At 39.2% G+C, this 21,254-nt stretch overlaps 1 protein-coding gene across 2 annotated transcripts in view; it reads left to right on the forward strand.

Annotated features, from left to right (window-relative positions):
• dennd5a (DENN/MADD domain containing 5A) overlaps positions 1–12,577 on the forward strand; it is an 84,053-nt gene extending 71,476 nt beyond the window's left edge. For both annotated transcript variants that reach the window (XM_078415388.1, XM_078415389.1), the window contains 6 exons: positions 2,234–2,352; positions 3,723–3,904; positions 6,624–6,706; positions 7,197–7,320; positions 7,809–7,977; positions 10,378–12,577. In XM_078415388.1, the coding sequence (XP_078271514.1) occupies positions 2,234–2,352; positions 3,723–3,904; positions 6,624–6,706; positions 7,197–7,320; positions 7,809–7,977; positions 10,378–10,561 (861 nt within the window). In that variant the 3' untranslated portion in view covers positions 10,562–12,577. The remainder of the gene's footprint in view (positions 1–2,233; positions 2,353–3,722; positions 3,905–6,623; positions 6,707–7,196; positions 7,321–7,808; positions 7,978–10,377) is intronic.
• Positions 12,578–21,254: the final 8,677 nt, after the last annotated feature.

The raw sequence follows: 21,254 nt of genomic DNA on the forward strand, positions 1-21,254 counted from the left end.
GCCCATTAACCTACAAACCTGTACGTCTTTGGAATGTGGTAGGAAACCGAAGATCTTGGAGAAAACCCACTCAGGTAACGGGGAGAACGTACAAACTCCGTACTGACAGCACCAGCAGTTAGGATGGAACCCGAGTCTCTGGCGCTGTAAGGCAGTAGCTCTACTTTGTTTAGCTTGTTCTCTAAAACTGTTCACGTGGCAGATTTTTACCTTCTGGGGGAAAAAGCAATAATGAAAGTACATCTGGACCAGTTCGAGATGGCACGTTTGCTGTATTACACAAGATTGATAGACCAAGCCCATATTCTCAATAGTTTAGAAAAATGAGATCTTATTGAAACATAAATTTTTAGAGAACTTGGTGAGGTAGATACAGGGAGAATGTTTCGACTAATGTATCTAAATTAATAAAGACTAATAACTTTAGGACCAATAAATCTATCTGTTGGTTATTGTCTTAGAATGAGGGGGAGGGTATTTAGGCATGGAATTTCTTTGAGGGTGGTGAATCTGGAATTCTCCAGCCTTATAGGCTCTTCGGGCTATTGGGTTCATTCAAAATGAAGGTCAACAACTTCCTAGACATTAAGATTTTCAAAGCATGTGGAAATATTGCACGAAAATGGGACCGTTCGGAGATCAGTCATGATCTTAACGAATAGCAGAGCAGATTCAAAGAGTACAAAATGGGCTATTCATGCTCCTAATTCTTAGGGAGTCATAGAGTTGTACAGCACAGAAGCAAGGCCTTCAGCCCACTTCATCCATGCTGACAAATGCCCCATCTAAGCTAGTTCCATTTAGTTGCATTTAGCCTACATCGTTCTAAACCATTGTGGCTAAAGGAATCGGGGGGTATAGAGAGAAGGCAGGTACGGGATACTGAATTGGATGATCAGCCATGATCATATTGAATGGCGGTGCAGGCTCGAAGGGCCGAATGGCCTACTCCTGCACCTATTTTCTATGTCTATGTTATCCAAATGCTTTTTAAATGTTGTTATCGTACTTGGCTCAATTACTTCCTCCTGCTATTTGTTCCATCTACCCAGCACTCTTTGTGTTGAAAAATCGCCCACAGGTCCCTATTAAATCTTTCCCCTCTCACCTTAAACTTAGTCTTTGATTTTCCTGCCCTGGAATAAATAGCTGCATTCATTCTATCCACCCTCATGATTTTATGCACCTCTATAAGATCTCTCCTCGGTCTCCTGTGCTCCAAGGAGTAAAATGCTAGCCCGCTCAACCTCTCAATACAGCTTAGGCCCTCGAGTCCTGTCAACATCCTTGTAAATCCTCTCTGCACTCTTTCCAGTTTAATGGCATCTTTCCGATAGCAGGGTGATCAAAACGAACACAATACTCCAAGTGCAGCCTCACTAATGTCTTTCTCAACTGTAACATAAAATTCCAAGTTCTATAAGAAAATAACTGCAGATGCTGGTACAAATCGATTTATTCACAAAATGCTGGAGTAACTCAGCAGGTCAGGCAGCATCTCGGGATGCTGCCTGACCTGCTGAGTTACTCCAGCATTTTGTGAATAATTCCAAGTTCTATCCTCACTTCCCTAACTGATGAAGACAAGTGTTCCAAAAGCTGCCTTCACCACTCTACAGTGCCCTCCATAATGTTTGGGACAGACCCATCATTTATTTATTTGCCTCTGTACTCCACAATTTGAGGTTCGTAATAGAAAAAATCACATGTGGTTAAAGTGCACATTGTCAGATTTTAATAAAGGCAATTTTTATACATTTTGGTTTCACCATGTGGAAATTACAGCAGTGTTTATACTGCAGTATGAGACAAGACAAAGAAAAAAAGCAGATGGATCACTCAGATGGAAATTATTGTTTTTTTAAACTCCTGTGCTTCTATCAACAACTCAAGTGAAACTGACCTGACCCCACGCTAACGGCAGCTTTTACAATCCAGCTCCTTATATTATTTCATTATTATGTTTTTATAAATATTGCAGTAAATGAGTGATCCAACTGCTTTTTTTCTTTGTCTTGTCTCATACGGCTTCCCAACTGAAAAGATTTGTGAAGCATGCATTTTGTGGCTCTCTGATTTAGCTCTGAAAGTTAAAACAACAATCGTGTTAGGTGGGGAATCTATTAATTACAATAAAATGATCTTTTTCATGTTGAGGGCAAAAATGATTTGTTTCCTTTCTTTATTGAACTGTAAATACCATCTGATATTCTCTTGCTTTTTCTCTGTGTAGTGTCAGAACCTGGGAAAACTTACAACAGTGCTGATTGGCCATGATAACTCAGGGTTGTATGCCAAATGGCTTGTGGACAGTGTTGTGGTTCGGAATGACATAACGGGACACGCATACAGGTATGTACAGTAATTTTAAATGATCATGCAATGGTTTTAGGAGTTTTATTTAAGATTAAAGGTGTGCAAGCAAAAAGTGAATATGATTATTCAGGTGATTCCTTTCTCTATGCCCAGAAAGTGGATTCTGTTATCTCTGCTTCCTCTTAGAAGATGTAGTGCAGGGAGAGAAGATATTAGTAGGAAGGAACTGCACATGCTGGTTTCAACCAAAGATTGACATAAAAAGCTGGAGCAACTCAACGGGACAGGCAGCATATCTGGAAAGAAGGAATGGGTGACGTTTCGGGTCAAGTCTGAAGAAGGGTCTCGACCCGAAACATTATCCATTCCTTTTCTCCAGAGATGCTGCCTGCCCTGTTGAGTTACTCCAGCTTTTTGTGTCGATCTTCGAGAGAAGATACCTGCCAAGCCTGCAACCTTTAGCTACCTCCAGGAAAATGAACAAAACTCCAGAATGCCACTTCAATTTGATATGCTAAATCTGATGTAATTCTATTGCCAGACTTGTATTCCCCTCCATGTTCAGCATTTTACAAGGGGCACTCCTTTGTAACACATTCATTGACACTTCATTCCCAGATACCACTCCTGGCCTTTTCCAATGCAGAAAATGCAACACCTGCCCGTTTATCTCTTCCCTTCCCAGTATTATAGCAGGATCTTGATCAATTTGAGGAATGGTTAATGTAGTTTAATGCAGATACGAGCGAGGTGTTGCATTTGGGAAGTCAAACCAGGGCAGGATCTTCACTGTGAATGGCTGGTCCCTGGGGGGTGTTGTACAGTAGAGGGGTCCAGGGAGTGCAGGTACATAGTTCTTTGAAAGTGGCATCACAAGTAAATAGGGTGGTCAAGAAGTATTTCTGTATTTTGCCTTCATCAGTCAGGGTCTTGAGTATAGAAGTTGGAAAGTTATGTTACAGTTGCGCAAGATGTTGGCAAGGCCACATTTGGAAGATTGTGTTCAATTTTGCCTCAGGATATTGTTGAGCTGGAAAGAGTGGAAAGAAGATTTACAAGGATATTGCTAGGGCTTCAGGGTCTGGGCTACAGGGAGAGGTTGAGCAGGCTATGGTTTTATTCCTTGGAGCGCAGGGGGATGAAGGATGATCTTAGAGAGGTGTAAAGATCATGAGGGGAATAGATGCTGTAAATCCACAGTCTTTTACCCAGACTAGGGGGGTCAAGAACAAATGGACGTAGGTTTAAGGTGAGAGGAGACACATTTAATAGGAACCTGAGGAGTTGAATGATTTTAATAGATAGATTTAAAAGGAGAGAAATTAAAGGGGAAAATAATAATTTATATGCATTGATTTGTCAGTTCTGCAGCATAATGTGGTCCATTCTATTTATTCTGTTGCCAGATTTCCATGTGGCAGGTGGCTAGGAAAAGGAATAGATGATGGGAGTCTGGAAAGGATTCTCGTTGGCGAGCTTGCATTTGCCACTATGGAAATCGATGAACGTCACTGCCGCACTCCCCCGATGCAGCAATCCCCAAGTATGATAAGGAGATTTGTCAATATAACTCCTGCCAATAGACCAAGTAAGTGAAGCAAATGAATCTAAAAAGGCGACATTAGAAGTGAAAGGAAGAGTAATTTTTAATTTCAATTGGATTTGCAGCAACAACAACAGAATCAAGGGATATGGTGAGAAAGCAGGAACAGGGTACTGATTTTGGATGATCTGCCATGATTATATTGAATGGTGGTGCTGGCTCAAAGGGCCGAATGGCCGACTCCTGCATCTATTTTCAATGTTTCTATGTAACATTCTTCTCTTGATGGGACTATTTAAAAATATTTTTAGTTGTTTGCTTGTTGTAAATTGCACAGAATGTCCAACATTGGTTCAGTCTTCTAGAGTCATCACGTTCATCTGTGGAGAATAATTGATTTCAAAATCTTAGTATAATTATAGGGATATGATTGATTGAACAATTTGCCAGTATCAGTTTACCAGTGGCTAGAGAGAGAAAACAAAAGCAAAGTGAACCAAAAATAGTTACTAAAGATTCCACTTCCTTCATCAGTTAAACTGGTATTGGTTTGTGTGCTATCCAGTCAAATCATTCTATACACGATTACAATCGAGCTATGCACAAGAACAATGGTTTGTGTAAAGAGAAAAATACCAGAGTGTGGAATATATTGCTACAGCATTATAGCATTACAGTTACAGAGACACTGTACATAAAAGAAAAGCCAGGTTTCGCAATGAGGTAGGTTGGAAGATCTAGACTACACTCTAGCTCATGGGAAAATGGTTCAGTAGTTTTTAGTTTTAGAGATACAGCGTGGAAACAGACCCTTCGACCCACCAAGACTGCGCCACCCAGCGATCATCCGTACACTAGTTCTATCCTATACACTAGGGACAATTTACAGAAGTCAATTAACCTGCTAACCTGCATATCTTTGGAGTGCTGATCGGTGACAACATCGCCTGCGCACTGACCATCCAAATGGGTGCACCTCAAATCGGGGTGCCTGGCCCCTTACCCTACTTTCTTAAAACCCATGACTATGTGGATAGGCATTGCTCCAATGACATCTGTAAATTCACTGACAATGCCATGGTGGTTGGCTGAATCCTAGTAGCTGGCCGAATCTAACACCTGGGTGAGTGGTGACGTAAAAACAACCACTCCTCAACATCAAACCAAGGATAGACACAAAATGCTGGAGTAACTCAGGCAGCATCGCTGGAGAGAAGGAATGGGTGACGTTTCAGGTCGAGTTCCTTCTTCTGACTGAAGGACCAAGGAACTTGACTTCAGGGGACGTCGGGAGTTTACGTGCTAGTTTTCATTGGTGGGGCGGTGGTGGAGAGAGGTAGCAGTTTCATATTCCTGGGACTTAATGTGACCTGTCCCCAGCTCAATACAAAGATGTAATCTCGAAGGCGTACCAGTGCCTTTATTTCCTTCGAAATTTAAAAATATTCAGTATGTCTCCAAATACTCTTTAAAAAAAAAAAACTACAGATGTCCTATAGAAACTATCCTGACTGGCTTCAGCATGGCATTTCCAATGCACAGGAACGCAAGAGGGTACAGAGAGTGATGGACTGTTATCACGGGCACAGGTCTCCCCACCATCAAAAGCATCAACATCAGGTGCCACTTCAAGGAGGTTGCATATATAATTCGGGATCCCCACCAGAACCCTAATCGTACATTAACAACGGACCACCTTTAGCGCACCTTGGACCTTTTTAATTGTGTTTTGCACGATTGATTTTTGCACAGTCCTCTTTTAGAAATGTTATGTATAATCTATGTGGAATTTGTTTTTGCATATTTGTCTGCATTTTTGTGCTTGTGATGCTGCTGCAAGCAAGATTTTCATTGTACTTGTATCATATCATATCATATACATACAGCCGGAAACAGGCCTTTTCGGCCCTCCAAGTCCGTGCTGCCCAGTGATCCCCGTACATTAACACTATCCTACACCCACTAGGGACAATTTTTACATTTACCCAGCCAATTAACCTACATACCTGTACGTCTTTGGAGTGTGGGAGGAAACCGAAGATCTCGGAGTAAACCCACGCAGGTCACGGGGAGAACGTACAAACTCCTTACAGTGCAGCACCCGTAGTCAGGATCGAACCTGAGTCTCCGGCGCTGCATTCGCTGTAAAGCAGCAACTCTACCGCTGCGCTACCGTGCCGCCCTGTACCTCTCTGTACTTGTGCATATGATAATAAACTCGACTTGACTTGCATTTGAAGGGGTGTAATCTTACACTGACTTGTTTACTCTTGGCATCACAGAGAGGCACAGCACAGAAACAGCCCACCAAATCTGCACTGACGTGCAACCTCCCATTTACACTAATCCTGCATTAATCCCATTCTTCTATTCCCCACTTTCTCAATTCCCACCAGATTTCACTACTCACCTACACACTAAGGGCAATTTATGAAAGCAATTAGCCTACCGACCCGTATGTCTTTGAAGTATGAGAGGAAACCTATACCGTTGAATAGGTTTATACATAGATATACCTATTCCATTGAACCTATACAGCACAGGGTGTCAACACAGATGGTGTCCAAGGACAGGATTGAACCCAAGTCGCCTGCATTGTGAGGCAGTGCCTCTACCCGCTGCACCACACTAACACCATGGTTATTGATTTTGTATTCATCTTTTTAGTAGATTTCCTTATTTTGTATTCTGTAAACAATAATATTTGAAAATTCAACAAAGAATAAGCAGAACTTGCTCTGAAGAGATTCCTTTATTCTTGTAGAGCTAAACACTGGCCAAATACAAGAATCTGTAGGTGAAGCCATCAATGGGATTGTCAAACACTTTCACAAGCCTGAGAAGGAGGTGAGAAACTGATATTTAAATATTCATCAGAAAAACAATATTTCCAAAATAATGGAAGTTTCATTTTGCCCAATGCATAAAAATTTATTTTATTAACATTTTCTTTGAAAAGGATTTTTGTTGCAGTTATATTATAAAATAGATAACAAAAGTGATATTTTTTTCAGAAACAGGACATTTGTTCAATTGCTACCGCATTGCTTATTGACCTGAACTTCCCTTGAAGTTGGGTATTAATATCACATAATCCAACTTTATGGTATATTATTGAGTACCATCATACCCCAGAGTTGTATTTCGTTTATGGTTGAGTTTTAAATACATTGATTCCAATTATTCTTATAATTTCATTGAAATGTTTAGCTCCCTCAGTTTGATATCTCCAATAATATGTCACTTCCAATCAGTTGTTAATCTTAATGGAGGTTTTCTAAGCTATGGTGTACTTAAAAACCAATATGTCTGCCTTTCTTTTGTGATTGTAATGTAGAGGGGCAGCCTGACATTATTGCTCTGTGGGGAAAATGGACTAGTGACAGCTTTGGAGCAGGTGTTCCACCATGGATTCAAGTCACCTCGACTCTTCAAAAGTGTTTTCATTTGGGATTTTTTGGGTAAGTATGATGTAAAAAGAATTGAATACTACCATTGAATAATTTGCTGTGGGATAAATTTACAGAGATTTTTCAGAAAAGCCCATCGTGAATTTGATCCTTCTTGGAATGAAATTAAGTGCTTAAAAAATACAATGATGTCTCTAATGAGTTGGATGCAGTCTGTGTAAGAAGGAACTGCAGATGCTGGTTTAAACCAAAGATAGATACAAAAAGCTGGAGTAACTCAGCGGGGGGACAGGCAGCATCTCTGGAGAGAAGGATGCAGTCTGTAATTACTTTCCAAAATGGCTGGCGTGTGAGTCAGGGTCAGGGTTGGCAAAATGCAGCATTGTTTCAAAGTATTGTAAAAACTAGACTTGGAAAGATGAATTAAAATGGTCCAAAATAATATGAAACATTATGCGGGATAAAGGAAGAGCCTGTATTTGTTTACAAATGTCAACTGGCCAAAGTTATAATGCTTAATTTTATTTTATTGCTTGCAGAAAAAGCATTTGTCTACTTTGAGAGTTTGGAACATACAGAACAAACCCAGGAAGAGAACTGGCAAACTAGGGCTAAGAAATTTTGCACGTTTGTTGCTGCCATTAATACTGCTCCTCGGAACATTGGCAAGGATGGAAAGTTCCAACTACTTGTGTGTCTGGGGGCAAGGTAATAAACTTATTTTTCTTTATCTTTCCAGGCAAAACCAAATGAATTCTGCAGTGTTGATTAGAATTCTTACTTTATCCCTTCTAAAACTAGTCATGTTGTATTTTTGATCTGAGAAAATGACCAAAGTACAAAGATATCAGATGTAGTGACCAAAGACTTAAGACTTATGGTTGACACGGTGGCATAGCTGGTAGAGCTGCTGCCTCACAGCGCCAGAGATCCGGATTGGATCTTGCGGCCGTTTCTGTGTGGAGTTAGCATGTTCTCCCTGTGACAGCGGAGGATTCCTCCGGATGCTCCGATCTCACACACAGCATAGAACAGTACAGCACAGGAACAGGCCCTTTGGCCCACAATGTTTGTGCCGAACATGATCCAAGTTAAATTGATCTCACATGATCTATATTCCTCTATTCCCTGCACTTCAATGTGCCTATCTAATATCCTCTTAAACTCCAATATCGTACCTGTCTCCATCACTACTTTTGGCAATGGGTTCCAGGTCGCCACTACTCTGCATATAAAAAAAATGTGCCTCGCACATCTCCATTAAACTTCTCACCTTATAGCTTTGCCCTCTGGTGCTGGACATTTCCATCCTAGGTAGAAAGGTTCTTATTGTCTTACTTATCTATGCCAGATCCTACAGACATGTGGATTTGTAGGTTAATTGGCCCCTGTAAATTGTCCTTAGTGTGTAAGGAGTGGATGGGAAAGTGGGATAACATGGAACTAATGTGAACAGATGATCAATGGTCAGAGTGGACTTGATGGGCTGAAGGGCCATTATCCATGCAATATCTTTCAATCATCAATTGAAGCAGATTTCACGAGTTTTATGGTGTTGACAATGGAAACGTGTAAATGAAGCAAATCAGGGACTGAGGGTGGATCCTTTGGGCCTCTGAGCAGTATCATGAAACAAGAAAGGAGTCTCTTGTGGACTCCTGGATGCCCTATTATTATCAGCGACACACAAAGTGCTGGAGAAACTCAGCGGGCAGACAGCGTGTGTGGAGGAAATCTGAAAAAGTGTTCCGACATGAAATGCCGTCTGTCCATTGCTTCCATTGATCGCTACCGGTCCCACTGAGTTCCTCCAGCATTTTGTGTCTTGCTCAAGATTCCAGTAGCTGCAGTTTCTTGTGCCTCTGTTTTATTATTGCATCAGGTGTTTTGAAGAAGTGTGAGTGTGAATGAGCTGTATTTGCTACAAATCACAGAGAAATCTTGAGATATTGGGGTCCAAGTCCATAATTCCTTGGCAGTAGCAACACAAGTAGATAGAGTGTTAAAGAAGGCATATGGTACGCTTACCTTCATTGGTCGGGGCATTGAGTATAAGAGTCAGGAAGTCATGATTCCGCTTAAGAGCACTTTGGTTAGGTCGCATTTGGAGTATTGCATGCAGTTCTGGCCACCCCATTACACGAAGGTATTGGAAAAGGCACAGAGAAGGTTTACTAAAACAATGCCTCAATTAGGGGTTGTTAGTTACAGAGAGATGTTAGACAGACTTAAGTTGTTTTCTCTGTAATGCTGGAGGTTGGGAGGAGACCTGATAGAAGTGTATAAAATTCTGAGAGACATAGATAGGGTAGACAGTCAGGATGGAAAGATCAAATCCTTTTTCCCAGGATGGAAAGATCAAATACGAGAGGGCATAGCTTTTAGGTGAGAAGCTCAAAGTTTAAAGGAGATGTGCAGGCCAAATTATTTACACAGTGGGATGTGAGTGCCTGGAACGCGTTGTCAGAGGTGGTAGTTGAGGCAAAGACTATAGTGACATTAAGGAAACATTTAGACAGACATATGGATATGGAGGGTATGGAAGGATATGGATCATATGCAGGCAAAATGGAGTTGGTCTTTGCATTCTGCTTGGCATAGACATTGTGGCCAAAGGGCATGTTCTGCTGCAGGTATCTTTGGTGTTCTAAATCCAAAATAGCAGAATTAAAGGCATTGAGAAATACTTTTAATTAGATGGTCTTATGTAAGAGTTAAAAAACAGAAGAGACTTTAGATTTCATTGTGAAGGAGATGGGATGTTTATAAAGTGCTAGAAATTGTTGCCTTTCTTCAGATGACAGATTAGGTCCATAAGTCCATTTGCTTGCACAGGTAGAGCAAGGAATGTTATTCATTAGAAAATAAAAATTCCATCAATCATTTCAATTCTCTTTAAATATCTAAGGAGGAAATCAAAATGTTTTATTAACTTAAATTGTCATGACATTCTAATAATCTATTTGTCTCTTGACTCTTCATCTGCATCTTTCAGTTGGTTATTTTATTAATAATTCAGGACTGTTTTTTCTTCTGTTGTGAATCATATTTCTCATAATTGAATGAATGGATTGATCTGCCACTGTGCCTCTTATTTTCATCTGACAGGGATCATCTCTTGCATAACTGGATTGCGCTGCTTGCTGATTGCCCCATCATTGCTCAGATGTATGAAGATACAGCTCTGATTAAAGACCACACTCTAGTTAACTCCCTCATCAGAGTGCTGCAAACCTTACAGGAATTTAATATCACACTGGAGACGTCGCTGGTCAAAGGTATCGACATGTAACTCCATTCACCAGCATCCAAAAGAAGACCATACAAAAAATGATGCATACGTAACACACAATTTTGCAAATGCAAAGGGAACCTGCTCTTGGAGAAATCAACAACTTGTTTTGAAGTTACAGAAACTATTTGCCATATAATATATGCCCAGAGCTGTTTTGAACCTATACCCAAGTTTGAATAGGCTATTGTGAGGTTTGAGAAAATGTGCATATGTGCAGATTTTTAATGTTGTTGTCAATTGTAGGTAGTCTTTCTTGGTTGTACAGTGTTGCGCAGCCTATCCAAGAATGATGCTTGTTTCAAACGTTTTTTTCGAAAAGAAAAGTATTAAGTTTGATTTATTTTGCTGCAGATTGCCAAGACTTGCACTGTTAACCTGCAGTTTAAATAGTATCTGAATTTTTAAATGTATATAAAGCCAGTGCACTGAATTATGCACAGCATTTACTTTGTAGCTGCTAAAAAGTGTGTGTGTGTGTGTTTGTATGTGTGTGTGTATAAATATATAATGTATACATACATACACTGTGTGTGTGTGTGTGTGTGTGTATATATATGTAATATAATGTTTGTATGTGTGTCTGTGATATACATAAACAGTATTCTTGTAAATTAAACTAGAAAATTGTTAGCATTTTTTCAAATGTTGATGAGCTAGGATTGAAAATAACATGCTGATATTGTGCTGAGAAAACACGGTATTCGTAACATTTTTGATTTAAAAAAAAGATACTCTTCCTCAGTTTTCTGTTTACCTTCTGTTACATGGAGTTGAGAATTGATATCCCTTAATGTTTGCCATTGGCATTCAACTTCTCATGAAGTCACTTCCTGAATTTGTGCAGTGCAACGTTAAAGTCCAAAAAGCTGTATGTTCACAGTATGTTTTAGTGTGCACATGTATGGCTTATGTTTTTTAACACATTTTCTGGTTGGCTGCTGCTGTCTATTGTAATACCATCTATGGCCCTGGGATTATGAGAGGAATTTCTACCAGCAGGATTATCACACTTAAATTCAATCTTTACTCTCTTTACATTTTGTGCATATGTCAGGTATTAACATTCCCGGGCATGAAAAATATGTTTTTTTGAGTATCTGGGTTTTCTTTTATATACATCTGTGGGATTACCCCCTATTTATCACATAAATATACTTTAACAAATGCGTTCTGGATTTCTTACTCTGATGTAATAAGGTAAAAATGATTTTCCATACAGCTGTGATTTTTAGACTGAAGTTTTAGACTTTATCAAATTATATTGTTGCAAGTTACTTTTCTGTAAACTGGGCTGCATCCACAGTTCTCTAATATTCCTGTGAAAGTTTTATTACAGTAATAAAGATTTAGCACAATATTATTTTTACTAGCAATAATATCAGTATTTGCTGTGTTTGTTGTGTCAGTGAACTTGGTAATAGCCATATTTAACATCCAGATTGATGCTCACATACCTTGAAATGTCTGCAAAATCAATTAAAAATCAACAAATCACTAATTTACATTTGAAGCAAAATGACCATGTGTAATAAATAGCATAACTTTAGCCAGAGGGTGGTAAATCTATGCTACCAAGTCAATAGACAATAGACAATAGACAATAGGTGCAGGAGTAGGCCATTCAGCCCTTCGAGCCAGCACCGCCATTCAATGCGATCATGGCTGATCACTCTCAATCAGTACCCCGTTCCTGCCTTCTCCCCATACCCCCTAACTCCGCTATCCTTAAGAGCTCTATCCAGCTCTCTCTTGAAAGCATCCAACGAACTGGCCTCCACTGCCTTCTGAGGCAGAGAATTCCACACCTTCACCACCCTCTGACTGAAAAAGTTCTTCCTCATCTCCGTTCTAAATGGCCTACCCCTTATTCTTAAACTGTGGCCCCTTGTTCTGGACTCCCCCAACGTTGGGAACATGTTATCTGCCTCTAATGTGTCCAATCCCCTAATTATCTTATATGTTTCAATAAGATCCCCCCTCATCCTTCTAAATTCCAGTGTATACAAGCCCAATCGCTCCAGCCTTTCAACATACGACAGTCCCGCCATTCCGGGAATTAACCTAGTGAACCTACGCTGCACGCCCTCCATAGCAAGAATATCCTTCCTCAAATTTGGAGACCAAAACTGCACACAGTACTCCAGGTGCGGTCTCACCAGGGCCCGGTACAACTGTAGAAGGACCTCTTTGCTCCTATACTCAACTCCTCTTGTTACGAAGGCCAACATTCCATTGGCTTTCTTCACTGCCTGCTGTACCTGCATGCTTCCTTTCATTGACTGATGCACTAGGACACCCAGATCTCGTTGAACTCCCCCTCCTCCTAACTTGGTATCTTTCGGTATTTTTAAAGCAGAGATTGAAAGGTTCTTGTTTCGTAAAGGTATCAAAGGTTACGGGGTAAAGGCATGAGAATGGGGTTGAGTGGGAAAGATAGATCAGCCATGATTGAATGGCAGAATAGCCTCGATGGGCCGAATGGCCTAATTCTGCTCCTTGTGAACTTATAACGGAAACTAGTTAGTTTCTGTTTCCGGAAGCACATGAAACAGTAAATGTTCCAGCTTGGGTTCCTGTCTTGGGAAAGATTTTTCTTTGGGGATTGAATGCTAATATGATGAGGGATGATAGATTCCCATCCCGCATGGTTTAATTCATTAAATGCCAAACTAGGTGCAACAAATGTCCAGTGAGTTCACTTGCACATTTAGATGTTCTTGCATTTAATTTTAAACTTTCTATATATATTAACATATGATGAGCGTTTGACGGCACTGGGCCTGTAGTCGGTGGAGTTTAGAAGAATGAGGGAGGACTTCATTGAGTACGTAAAGAATAGTGAAAGGCTTGGATAGAGTGGATGTGGAGAAGATGTTTCCACGAGTGGGAGAGTCTAGGTCATCGCCTCAGAATTAAAGGGTGCTCTTTTAGAAAGGAGGTGAGGAGGAACTTCTTTCGTCGGAGGGTAGTTTTATCTGTCAAACTCATTGCCTCAGAGGGCTGTGGAGGCCAAGTCAGTGGATATTTTTAAGGCAGAAATATATAGATTGTTGATTAGTATGGATGTCAGAGGTTATGGAGAGAAGGCAGGAGAATGGGGTTAGGAGGGAGAGATAGATTGAATGGCAGAGTAGACTTGAGGGGCTGAATGGCCTAATTCTGCTCCTATCACTTATGATCTTATGATGATCCTGTGAACCAAAATTAATGGATTGGACATAGCTATTATTGCTCATTTAACAAGCTGTGTTTTAAAATTTGCCATTGTATGTTTAGATTGTTAATCGTTTTTGTGTGACATTGGAAGATCCACCACATATTTTCTTAACAAAATAAACTGAATGATTGCAAAATAACATGATGACTGAGAAGGAAGTGTAAATTAGAATCTGTAAATCCAATATCAAATCAGATTCAAAAAGAGAATGAATGAATAAAGAATAGACTAAAATAAGAATAGAATATGCAAGAAAAAATGTAAAATTTCATATTTTCAATTCTTTCTGCATTAATGAAAACCTGAAGGAATGAAGTGGCACTTGTAATAATTATGTTTAATATAAGAATTTAATAATTATTAACACATATTGTTAAAAAAGTATGTGTATTAGGACAACTTTCCATGTTGAATTTAATTAGTATCACCAAGTAGATTAACAAAGAGGTAGAGAGATACCATTTTCAAAATGCTGTTGACTGAACATCATAACTTGGAGAGTAATTTTTCAATATTTGAACTTAATTGTACATCTTCTCTAGCTCCGAATTTGCTGCAGTGCTTGTCCATCAGTAAACAAATGTGCCAGGACAGTTGCTTTTATTTTCTGGAATAATATTTCAATTGGGCCAATAGAAATTTGACATTGCCAGGTAGAAACCAGAATTGCAATTCAGGGTGTCAGTCTAATAGTTTAGTAACTGCACCTAAGAATAACACCACCAATTGGACATAATGGCTTATTTGTCTGTACCATTTGATGCTTTTTTTTAATGACATAATTTAACAATTGTATCACAAGTGTACAATAGAAGTGAGGAGAGATGACAAACCAGGAACTATAAAGTACAAGGTAACAACTAATGATTAATAAAATGAGCCTGGGAGAGGCTTCTTTATCAAGGCAGGTCAGAACTTGAAACATCAGAAGGAGTATCTGAGGCAAATAGCATGATACATCTGGGGGGAAACTAAATGAACATGCAAGGAAAAGTAATCTGTTATGATAGCAGATTTAGGCGAAAAAAATGAGTACATTAAAGGCAAATGGTGTATTATTAATTTTAAATTGTTTTATTGTTAGAATTTGAAACATGGATGGAATCAGCTTTCAGAATTTTTATGTATCAGCAATGGTACATTTAATATTCTTAGTTTTTGACTATATCGTAAGTTTGTTTTGACATATATATTCAATACACATTTACAGTGAGGTGTCTACATAGCGGGAGTGTTGTGGAGCAGAGGAATGTCGGAGTGCGTACGTTGTTCCCCGAAGGGTGTGTCACAGGTGAATAGAATAGTGAAGAAGGCTTTTGGAATGTTGGCCTTCATCAGTCAGGAAATTGAGCATACAAGTTAGCACCTTTCGTTATAGTTGAAATAGACATTGGTGAGGTCCCAAGTATTGTGTTCAATTTTGGTCACACTGGCACTAGGAAATGTGCCATTAAGCCAGAAAGAGGGCACAGAAGATTTATGAGGATGTTGCCAGGATATAGCCTAAGCTACAGGCAGAGGTTGAGTAGGCTAGAACTTTATTTCTTGGAGCACAGAAGGCTGAGGGGAGATCTTGACGAGGTGTATAAAATCATAAGGGGAAAGGGGTGAATGCACAGTCTTTTTACCAGGGTTGGGGAATCAAGAAATAGAGGGGAGAGGATTAAGGTGAGATGGAAAAGATTTTATAGGAACCTGAGGGGCAATCTTTTCATGCAGAGGGTGAGGAGTACTGTACATGGAAAGGGCTGCCAGCGGAAGTAGCTGAGGCAAGTACAACAACAACATTTAAAAGGCATTTGAATAGGTGCAGGGATATGAACGGTTTAGAGGGATGTGGGCAAATTGGACTAGCTTAGATGATGCATCTTGGTAGGTGTGGACAAATTGGGCCAAAGAACCTGTTTTCACACGCTATGACTTCATGTAGATAATGTGGACCATTCTGTTCCGAATTTCAATAGAGAAATGTTTCCCTTTTTAACAGTGGTATTATTTTCCAAACATTTCTTCTCTCGCCCCCGTCTTTCTCACTCTGTCACACACATACGCACCACATGACTGCACACCAGCGTGTGCAATTTATAAATCCTCAATGAATATTTGGACTTGCAGACTAGAAACTGGGTCACACGTTTTGTATCCAATACAATGAAAAGGCGATTGTAAATTGTAAACGAAGAGTGGAATTTGCCCCCAAGTTACACAGATTTGAGAGTTTCCCGATCTTCAATGCTCCTGATAATGCACTGAAGATATACAAGGAACTGCAAATAGTGGTTTACAAAAAAACTTACAAAGTGCTGGAGTAACTCAGTATTTGAAGTTTATGGTGAGAGATGCAACTGACTTCCTTACCATTCTTTCTTTAAAAATGCTACTTATATTTTCATTTTATTAGTCATGTACCTTAGTGCTACTAAAGATTTTAAAATAAATTCTGTAAACCTTAATCGAAATACATCTTCTGGTATTGTGAATTTCAATTGTGATAATGGAGTTTCTCCAAAACGGATCTTTCTCTAAAACACTCTTTAGGAGAGTCGGAAGGACAGAGGAATAAATTTGTCTTGCCTTGCTGGAATGAGAGCATTTAACATCTTTTGGAACACTCATGTTAGAGCTTGGAAGTGTTAATTCAATCACTTACTTAAAGGTTCTCTCATTAAATGCCCTCAGTACTAACTTCACATTCTTAAAATAATATTGGTGCATTAACTTCAATGACGTGTCTACAAAAATTCTGTCGTGACAAAAATCTAAATTGTAGCTCCAATTTTTTGGACTTTTAGTTGGTACAGTTCTCATATTTTTAGCAATGCATATGTTGGTTCGATTGTCATAACGTTTTGTGATTAATACTCTTACGAACATTTTATAACAAGTTGTACAGAAGATCGTATAAAAAAATAATTATTCTCAACTACTTGGTCTCCCAAGTAGCTAAATGTTAATTATATATATATTTCAAATATATTTTGATATGGAGCAAAATAAAAGTGTTGCATCTGTTTTATTTCTGTAGGGGATTTGCTGTAGTGATGTACAGGGAACTTTGACCAGTCATGTTTTAAAAAAAATCATCCTCTGGGGAGGCCACTGAAGAGAATTACATTTAATAGAAACTATAAATAATTATTATTCAATTGAGATTTTGGTGAGGACATATGTTTAGTATAACTAACTTGTAACTGTGTACAGAGTATTTAAATTGTATTAATGATATGTCAATAGTGACAAAGTATGTATTTATAAGTGTACGTATATTTTTACATTACAACTTTGCTCCTGAGCAGATAATGACTAATAATTGAACGAGATTTGGGTTTTTTCAAAGGCAGTTTGTATTTAATGGCTTAATAACCCTGTTATCTATTCTGTAAACAAAACTAGATCTGTACTGTATAGAAATCTACAACTGTTGTAGTTAAAACTGTCCTTATAAATAAATGTAATTGTTTGATAATTATTCTCTACCTGTCTGTGTACAGAAAGTTGTTATATATTGAATGTTAATGTGCAATGTGGATTTTTTAGTTCCATTGTTTTATTTTAAGTTTATTATTAGCTGTATTTCATTTCATAATAGTTCATTGGTCAATTGCAATACTGAAACTTGATCACTATTGAATATAATTCAATAACTAAACATCAGTTACGTAAGGTTGTACCAAAAAATTGTCAAAACAACAGATTATAGTTATTTCACTGATAGACAATAGACAATAGACAATAGACAATAGGTGCAGGAGTAGGCCATTCAGCCCTTCGAGCCAGCACCGCCATTCAATGCGATCATGGCTGATCACTCTCAATCAGTACCCCGTTCCTGCCTTCTCCCCATACCCCCTCACTCCGCTATCCTTAAGAGCTCTATCCAGCTCTCTCTTGAAAGCATCCAACGAACTGGCCTCCACTGCCTTCTGAGGCAGAGAATTCCACACCTTCACCACTCTCTGACTGAAAAAGTTCTTCCTCATCTCCGTTCTAAATGGCCTACCCCTTATTCTTAAACTGTGGCCCCTTGTTCTGGACTCCCCCAACATTGGGAACATGTTTCCTGCCTCTAATGTGTCCAATCCCCTAATTATCTTATATGTTTCAATAAGATCCCCCCTCATCCTTCTAAATTCCAGTGTATACAAGCCCAATCGCTCCAGCCTTTCAACATACGACAGTCCCGCCATTCCGGGAATTAACCTAGTGAACCTACGCTGCACGCCCTCCATAGCAAGAATATCCTTCCTCAAATTTGGAGACCAAAACTGCACACAGTACTCCAGGTGCGGTCTCACCAGGGCCCGGTACAACTGTAGAAGGACCTCTTTGCTCCTATACTCAACTCCTCTTGTTACGAAGGCCAACATTCCATTGGCTTTCTTCACTGCCTGCTGTACCTGCATGCTTCCTTTCATTGACTGATGCACTAGGACACCCAGATCTCGTTGAACTCCCCCTCCTCCTAACTTGACACCATTCAGATAATAATCTGCCTTTCTATTCTTACTTCCAAAGTGAATAACCTCACACTTATCTACATTAAACTGCATCTGCCATGTATCCGCCCACTCACACAACCTGTCCAAGTCACCCTGCAGCCTTATTGCATCTTCCTCACAATTCACACTACCCCCCAGCTTAGTATCATCTGCAAATTTTAGCATTTCACAAAATATGTGAAGTTATAAAAGGTTCATTCATTTGCTGAGCTTATTCTATGCAATAATTATGCAAAAAAAATTATTGATAAATTCAGAGCCAACACTAATTGTAAATTCAGAGCCAACACTAAACATGTTCCCAATGTTGGGGGAGTCCAGAACAAGGGGCCACAGTTTAAGAATAAGGGGTAGGCCATTTAGAACTGAGATGAGGAAAAACCTTTTCAGTCAGAGAGTTGTGAATCTGTGGAATTCTCTGCCTCAGAAGGCAGTGGAGGCCAATTCTCTGAATGCATTCAAGAGAGAGCTAGATAGAGCTCTTAAGGATAGCGGAGTCAGGGGGTATGGGGAGAAGGCAGGAACGGGGTACTGATTGAGAATGATCAGCCATGATCACATTGAATGGCGGTGCTGGCTCGAAGGGCTGAATGGCCTCCTCCTGCACCTATTGTCTATTGTCTATTGAATTACATTTAGCAACCCAATTTTCCAATTGTATAAAGCTTTAGAAATAATAAGAATGTATTGTGTTGTATTGTGTTCAGTTGTCCCAGCATTTTTAACAACTTTTAGTGATATCAGCATTGTTATGTTATCTGATGTTAACAAGTAACATAGCCAGTTGATTTTACATCTGAAAAATATTATCAGCCAATACTACATGTATTGTAATATTAAAATAATATTTGGAAGAACACACAACACACAAAATTATGAGCAGAATTTGGCTTCCTCAATCATACCCGCCATTCGATATGGTCATAGGTGACTCACCCCATGCCTTGGGTTCCTTCAGTGTCAGTTCCTCATAGCTCTCAGTTCACTAACATGTTAATAATTTATCTACCTTCACTTTAAATACATAGCGATCTAGCCTCCACAACTCTCTGAAATAGATCATTTCAGAGATTCACTACTCTCTGCAAAGTAATACTTTTGCACAAGCAATTCTCAATTTAAAAGTTTTTAAAAATTGGTGCCAAGAAAAAAGGATTTTTGCTGCCATTAATTATAACTACAGCCCTGGTGCACAAACTTTTTGACATAGAGGGTTATTTAGATGACCCTTGTTATTCTCTAGGACTACTTGTGCAAGTGCCTTATTTTTCCAGATATCACCAGTTATTTAACGCTTTGAAGGTATAGATAATAGAATGTATTAATAACATTTACATTCAGATTACAGTGAAATAACAGGAAACTATCAAATGTTTCCTTATATAAAATGAATGGAATTAATAAATAAATAATATTTAACCCGGCAGTGTTTGAGTGGTTTGGCTCCATATTGTAGCGGCATCATCTCATTGATTTTAAAATAATCCACTTGCTCACTGATCAAATTAAACTTTATTTATTAAAATACATTACCATCACATTTAACATTGATTTGATTTGTTTTGGTCAACAGACTCGATCACTACAACAAATACCTTACAGATCCTTCCTGGGTTATGGTAGGGAATCTTGTTTTGCAATTCTTAATGATAAAGATGATAGCAATAGCCAAAGCCTGTCTTCTGTTAAAAATAATATTTTTTAAAGTTTTGCTGCAGGCGAATTTTAAGTGTTATTGACCGATTTTACAAAAAAAAGGCTCTGCTGCCATCCTGGACATCTATCTCTAGATAGGATTCGCAAAATGGATATCAACGTGTGAACGAGAATGTGTTCTTCCTGGCTTTGTGTCAAAAGTCCTGCTTGCATCAAGAACGATTGCCTACAGCCTTACAGCTGCTGGCAAATCCTTGCCGCTGGTCCCCCAAATGCACCTTCATATGTTTGGGCTCCATAAAAGTCAGAGGTTCATAAGCTGGAGAGGACCAGTAATTTCCAAATCAGGTTACTGAAACTTTTATTGTTTTGCCTGACATGCCATGCACATTATTCTTTCCTCTCATTTGTGCATGGAGATGAGGAAAACCTTTTTCAGTCAGAGTTGTAAATCTGTGGAAGTCTGCGGAAGGCCAAGTCTCTGAATGCATTCAAGAGAGAGCTAGATAGAGTTCTTAAGGATAGCAGAGTCAGGAGGTATGGGGAGAAGGCAGGAACGGGGTACTGATTGAGAATGATCAGCCATAATCACATTGAATGGTGGTGCTGGTATGAAGGGCCAAATGGCCTACTCCTGCACCTATTGTCCATTGTCTATTGTGCACTGCCAAAGTCTGTTATTGCCAATTTACAGCTATTGTTTTCTAAATGTAGACCACTGAGCTTTCAGTTTTACAAATAGGTGGACCAAGGCTGGTCTTTATCCAAGTAAATATCAACCATCTGATCGCAGGCAGAATAGTCGGCTCCAACTAGGAGATTATATATTTGAGCGATGTAATTAGGAGAGATGAGAGATGCTCAAAACGACAATAGTCTCTATATTTGACTGGCCAACAAAATAAAACAAATTCACATCAACACAATGAGAGTGAAAGAATGAATCAACCCATCAAAAGCATCATCATGCCACAGAAGAGTACAAGGGATTGGGCCTGGTTATGCTTTGTGCAAGAATAAACAAGAACGGGTCAGGTGCCAATATGAAGGCCTAAATAATCGCCAGTAACTACATCTACTCTCTGATTAACTATGATCGTTACATATGGCTGTGATTTCTTTGATTGTTATTTTTATATTGGGATACATTATTCCAAGGACCTCCTGGTTGAGCTCATAGGCTGATAATGAACAGCAGTGATAATGGAGGTGCTATTAGAATATGAATGAAACTTGTTAAGAGTGGTTCGTACAGATGACGAGGTTTAACGTATGAAAGTAATGGCCATGAAAGATTCCACACAGTTTCCGCACTGGG

Source organism: Rhinoraja longicauda, chromosome 18 (genome assembly GCF_053455715.1).
Source record: "Rhinoraja longicauda isolate Sanriku21f chromosome 18, sRhiLon1.1, whole genome shotgun sequence".
Classification (NCBI taxonomy): domain Eukaryota; kingdom Metazoa; phylum Chordata; class Chondrichthyes; order Rajiformes; family Arhynchobatidae; genus Rhinoraja; species Rhinoraja longicauda.